Raw genomic sequence first — 6,614 nt, forward strand, 5'->3', positions numbered from 1 at the left:
TTTTTTGGGGGGGGGGCAGGCCACAGACCCCTCAGCCCCTAGGAGTTGGCTCCCATGGTGAGCAACTTGCTCCTTTGACCACCAAGAAGTATAGGATTTGGCGTTACTCTGCACACCAGCACCCATATATATGAGCCCCAGATTTACAAGAGACCCCAATTCAGAGGAGGGAGAGAGCTCTTGTTGCGGGAACCATGGAGAAAAGCATCTTTGCACACAAAGGAGTCTGAACTGGAGTGCTGCATGGGGTTGAACTCTAGATGAACCTCTGGGCTGGGGTACCTTCCAACTCTGCAATTCTATATTTTCTGCTTTGTAGCAAGGCAAGAGACGGTATCTAGCTACACACTGATCAAATGCACCATTTTTTTTAAATAAAAAAGAGGTTGTAGCTCAGTGGGAGAGCACCTGCTTTGCACATAGAAGGCCCTCAGGTTCAATCCCCAGCAGCATCACCAGGTGGAGCGGGGAATAAATCTTCTGCCTGAAACCCTGGACCGCTCCTGCCTATACCTGCAGGTATAGGGCAGCATATACATTTAATAAATCACCATCACCAGTGTGGGCAATATTAAGGGGCCAGGATTCTGACCAGGTAGAAGGCATTTTCTTATGCTGATGTTTAATTCAGCCCTTTATTCACTATGAGGACTAGAACCTTGGTTTCTTCTTTCATGAAGTGCCACAGCTTAGCAATAGTGAAGGTCCCAGGTTCAGCCCCTGCCAGTCAGTACAGGCAATGCTGAGCCAAGGGAATGACGCACTCTAAGGCCATCCCTATGTACCTACTTTTTTGCAGCCCTTAACAGAACAGAACTGTGATGACTAAGCTCATGCTATATTTTAGGTGTGCTCACTGGAAGGACAGATTGTGAAGCTGAGGCTCCAGTACTTTGGCCACCTCATGAGAAGAGAAGACTCCCTGGAGAAGACCCTGATGTTGGGAAAGATGGAGGGCACAAGGAGAAGGGGACGACAGAGGATGAGATGGTTGGATAGTGTTTTCGAGGTTACCAGCATGAGTTTGACCAAACTGCGGGAGGCAGTGGAGGACAGGAGTGCCTGGCGTGCTCTGGTTCATGGGGTCACGAAGAGTCGGACACGACTAAACGACTAAACAACAACATATTTTAGGTGGAAGGCTATGGCAGCATCTCCAAGTAAAACTGGGAAATACCCTTATCTTAAACTCTCAAGAGATGCTGCCAGTCAGAGTAGACAATACTGAGGTAGGTAGATCAACGGCCGGAAACTCCCTCCCGCCTTTTCCTGCACGGAGTTTAAATGGCGATCGCGGCTGCCTAGTGATTTTTTTTTTTTTTGCCCGGGGTTTAGATGGCGACCACGGCGGCTTGTTCAGGGCTTTTGAGACGCCTTGGCGCTCTCACGGGGCGCCTCAGGCGCGGAACAACGCGGGAGCTCGGTCGGGGTCTTTGGCGAACGGCCCCGTTCCCTCCACCGCCACCCTCTTTTTTCGCCACGGCTCTCCAGCAGCGCAGCCTGAGCGGTAGAGCGCGCCAGGAAGAGGAGGCGACTCAGGCCTTGAAGGCCGTGTCGGGGTACAGGCTCGTGTACACGTGTAAGGTCCGTGAGTTTGTGTGCGTATATTTTTGAAATGATTGGTGAGGCGAGAGAAAAGGCCGAATTGGGACCTGCTTCGAGGGATGGAAACGCAGTGTGGGAGGTGATGGCGTGGCGGCCATCTTTGCTCCTGGAAAATTGCCCGGGGCTTTCTTTCCCACGCTTCATAGTGATGGGAATCTAAAATGAGGCCCGATTAAGAGGACTGAGGGGCGCAGGGGCTCTTGGAGCAGCGAGCGAAAGAGAAGCCCCTTCTCCAAAACGAAGGAAGCAGCCTAGATTCGCTTTGGACTACAACGTCCATCAGTCCCAGCAAGCAAGTCCTGTGTGATGAAGCTGACGGGAATAGTAGTCCAAGTCTCACTTAGGAGGGCGTCCTCTGGTGGAGAAGAGTAGAAAGCAAAGCAGGGAAAGATTTCTCTGCCCAGAGGGTCATATAGTTGAGAGAGAGAGCCTGGGGTAACAAGGCAGGAATGTTAATTTTATTTATTTGATAAAATGTATACACTGCTTGATTGTAAAAATAAAAGTGAATTACGAAAAAGATAAAACAATAATAATAAAATAAAAATAATGATACTTTAAAACTTTGAGAAAGTTAAAATAACAGTAAGCTACAGGTTAAAACCTCCTGCCAACCTAGCAGTTCAAAAGCACGTCAAAGTGCAAGTCGATAAATAGGTACCGCTCTGGCGGGAAGGTAAACGGCGTTTCCGTGCGCTGCTCTGGTTCGCCAGAAGCGGCTTAGTCATGCTGGCCACATGACCCGGAAGCTGTACGCTGGCTCCCTCGGCCAATAAAGCGAGATGAGCACCGCAACCCCAGAGTCAGTCACGACTGGACCTGGTGGTCAGGGGTCCCATTACCTTTACTTATTGATGGCCCACTTTGTCTATGCTCTGCCTCCAAGGTTGGAGGCAGCAAGGCTTCTAGATCAGGGAGCCCTTTACCTTTACCTTTACAGGTTAAAACTCATGACAATAGGAGCCGTGTGCTGCTTCCATAGGAAATACTGGGGTTCATCTAGCTCAGTGTTGTCTACAGACTTGCAACTGTAGCTTCAGACTTTCAGCAGGAGTTTGTGAGTTTGACAGGGCAGTATGCAGAGGGGAGAGGGGAGATGCTTTCTGTCCACAATGGTTAAGTCGTTTTTGGGGTTCCCTTTCAGGTGTGTGGGACACGGTCAGCCAAAACCATTTCCAAGGCAGCATATCACCACGGTGTGGTGATTGTGAAATGTCCTGGCTGCCAAAACCATCACATCATTGCAGATAACCTGGGCTGGTTCTCGGACCTGGCTGGGAAAAGGTGAGTGAGCACCATGGCAGGGGTTTGGACTAGATGTCCCTTGGGGTCCCTTCCCACTCTACCATTCTATGACTTTTCAGTGGATCTTTCTTCCCGGGTGAGGGTCTGTATATTGGTGGTGGGTGGGACTAAATCCCATAGTAGGCAGGTATGCCAAAGTGTGCATATTGATTTTATTTGTTTGGAGCATTTGCACCCCATGTTTCAGCCAAAAAAGGCTTACAATCAACCCACATAGCCTTACAATCTGAAAGAACATGGCACAGAAAAGGAGATGGACAGGAAGAGGGTTGCATATCAGGGGGCTAGACTAGATGACACTTTGGATCCCTTCTAACTGCATAATTCTATTATCTATATATGGCTATGTTTTACCAGAGGTGGTGTGCTTCTGCATGCCAGTTTCTAAGAATGACAAGTGGGGAACCTTTTTGGGGAGTTTCCATTAGAACATCTGGCTGGCCACTGTGAGGACAACTGCAGGCCTTTCCCTGCATTCTTGTAGATATAGCTTCCTTGGCCATCATGGAATATGTTGAGAAAAGAGTTCTCGTCCTCAGTGTTCAAGATGGAAATGATTTAAAAATTGAGGGTTGTGTATTTAACATCAGTCGTGCATAGGATAATCCCACTGAAATTAATGGACCTAAAGTTAGGGATCTACTCTCTAAGTTTTAGAATCATTCATATAGTTGTATCCAACAATCCACATTATTGAATACATGTGCATGGGTTGTTGTTTCACACTGCCCCCCCCCCCCCCGAGCATAAGAAGAACCTTCTGGATCAGGTCAAAGGGGATCCATATAGTTCTGCCTCCTGTCTTCACAATGGCCAACCAGATGTCCTTAATGGGAAACTTGTACACAGAATTTGAGCTCAATAACTCACCCTGCTCCTGTGGCTTCCAGCATCTGGTATCCAAGAAGCGTTGCAGCCTCCATCATGCAGAGCCATCATGACTATTAGCCATTGATAGCTCTCTCCTCCTATGAATTTGGCTCATCCTCTTTTAAAGCCACCCAAGTTGCTGGCTATCACTTCCCTCCTGTGGGAGTGAGTTCCACAACTGTGGATGTGATGCACGAAGAAGAACTTTGTTTTATCTCAGAGTGGCTGGGGAAACCCAGCCAGATGGGCGGGGTATAAATAATAAATTATTATTATTATTATTATTATTATTATTATTATTATTATTATATCTGCCCTAGTCTTATTTTTCTGTGCTTCTATGACTGTATAAACACATGTAATGCAAGTGGGCTGGGCTCAAAATTGGCAACCATTTTGCTAAAAAGGCATATTTTGCCGTGATAAATGTAAGTCTGTTACAGGTAACATTTTCAGTTGCCGCTGCTCCCATTTTACATATAGAGAATGGAGGCCTGAGAGGGCGATACCCCCAGTTCAGCATACTTTTGCCCCACTTCAAACTCAGACTGCCAGTTTCTGCCCTGGGTGGGGCTGCTGCCTCTTTAATAAAACCTTTGTTTGTTTTGCAATGCAGGAACGTGGAGGAAATCCTCGCAGCTAGGGGGGAGAAAGTTAGGCGTGTGGCTGGTGAGGATGCCTGGGAAATCCTGTTGGAGGACCCTCAGCAGACAGGAACCTCAGACCAGCCTCCTGACGGAGATGCAGAAGGACGTTGATGTGACTGGATTGCTCCACTCTCCTTTGAGTGGGGGAAAAATACAAAAAGACTTTGTTGCAGTTGTTTCAGATACTTTAATTCATCTCTTCCAACTTCCTGGTCCCTCACTTTTTCTCGATTGTAAATAACCCTAAAAGTAGTTTACAAAAAGTTAAAAAAATGAAATCAAGGAAAATTTACAATAAAACCTTTAAACATACACCAACTTTCTTTTTATAACAATTTATTAAATTTTCGCTGGAAGCGATTGGGGGATCCAAGCAATGCGTTGGTCAGTGGAACCACTGGGCTAAGCTGGTTCAGAGAGGCTGCTGTTGATGGCCTGTGTCTCCTTGAGATGGTCACTATCCGTGGCTGCTTCTTAAGAGCAGAGAAGCAGAGAGACCAGACGCCTCTGCCACCCTCACTTCTGATCGGACGCTGTGCCAATGATGCAACCCCAGAGTCATCCGTGACTGGACCTAACAGTCAGGGGTCCCTTTACCTTTACCTTTTTAATGGGTATATTGCTTTTCATTTGGGTATTTATGTCTCCATGCATCTTTTAGGTTTAGGTTCTCTACCATTTGAAAAAAGGTTTGTGGTAATCTCCCTTTGTTTGATTTTCCCCCTCTTTCTGTTATATCTAATTCCAGTGAGGTGACACCATTGAAATCATCCGTTAAAATAATCTCTTCATTGATGTTCCAACAGTTTTTCCTCAACTGTTTTAAAATATTGTGTCTTATTTCCATTTGGTGCGTAAATTCCTACCACTTATTTTTTCTTTCCCTCTTGTTAATTGCACTCCCAATATTCTGCCTTCGTGATCCAAGCAATGCCTTGATCGATGGAACCGCTGGGCTAAGCTGGCTTGGAGAGGCTGCCTTGAGCTTGGCTCTCTGAAGCACCTTCAGCACCTCTTGCTCTGAAGCAACAGGGACATAGCAGACTTTGGGGGCGTGCTGTTCCTCTGTGCACTGGCTTTCTGGATCTTCAGCTCACAGCCCCTCTTAGTGCACAACACCAGCAGGTCCCGCAGAGACTCATTGTAATTCTCCAGGAAGTTGGCAGTAAACTGGTACTTCCAGCCTTTGGCCTCCATCTTCTGGGCTTTCTTGAAGATCTGCACTGAATGTATCAAATAAATGTTGTAGATGTGGAGAAGCAGTGGGATCTATGCTGCATATGTGGTGAACATGCAAAAAAAAAAATATCAAGGAATTCTGGGATGAAATATATATGGAACTTTAAAAAATGCTTAAGGTTATGTTTATAAAAAAAACCCAAGAGGCTTTCCTTTTCTGAATATTATGTCCTGATATACAAAAAATGTAAGGAAATTATTTTTATATGCGACAGTGGCCGCAATAATTCTAATAGCCGCAAACTTGAAAGGAGGAAAAATACCTTCAAAGTCTAATTCTAATAGCCTCAAACTGGAAAGGAGGAAAAATACCTTCAAAGTCGGAGTGGTAACAAAAGTTAATGGAATACACAGAGCTGGCTAAGCTATCAGAAATAAGAGACCATGCAGACCAAGTATTTTTTAATAAATGGGGTTTATTTAAAAATTACATTAAGGATTGTAATAGCATGAAGTCTTTGGCAGCCTTTGAATAGCTTCTGTAATCCACTGAACAAGTTTAAGAAAGTACAATATCTTGACAAGTACGGTAATTATTGAAAACAGAGAGGAATAGTGTGTTAGATAAATACATATTTAAAGCCATATAGAAATGGCGGCAAGTCATTGGGACCAAAAGAAGACCGTGATAAAGTGTAACATATTGATATTTTTTCTGTTTATTTATTTTTTGTTAGGGATAACTTTGATTTTGTGTTATGTTTCTTTAAGTTCAAAAGTTCAAAAGCAAAAGCATTTTAAAACACACACACAAAATCTGCACTGCGCCGGCTGTGGCAGGGTCCTAAAGATTCACACCAGCTTTCTAAGCATCTGGACAGACTTGTCTAAACAAGAATGTTTTTGGCACGCAACAAAAAGAATACAGTGAAGGTACTTGCTTGATATCAAAGGAGAGGGAGTTCCGAAGTGTAGGTGTTTCTACATGAAGTGTCTTACAAATGCAGA

At 45.1% G+C, this 6,614-nt stretch overlaps 1 protein-coding gene across 1 annotated transcript; it reads left to right on the forward strand.

Moving 5' to 3' along the window:
* The first annotated feature begins 1,246 nt into the window (after positions 1–1,246).
* On the forward strand, positions 1,247–4,739 carry DNLZ (DNL-type zinc finger). The gene is made up of 3 exons (XM_083722631.1): positions 1,247–1,584; positions 2,750–2,889; positions 4,397–4,739. Exons 1-3 carry the CDS (start codon positions 1,336–1,338, stop codon positions 4,536–4,538), a joined length of 531 nt encoding a protein of 176 aa, XP_083578757.1. The 5' UTR covers positions 1,247–1,335; the 3' UTR covers positions 4,539–4,739.
* The last annotated feature ends 1,875 nt before the right edge of the window (positions 4,740–6,614 follow it).

This window comes from Podarcis gaigeae (assembly GCF_964106915.1).
Source record: "Podarcis gaigeae genome assembly, chromosome: Z".
NCBI classification, from domain to species: domain Eukaryota; kingdom Metazoa; phylum Chordata; class Lepidosauria; order Squamata; family Lacertidae; genus Podarcis; species Podarcis gaigeae.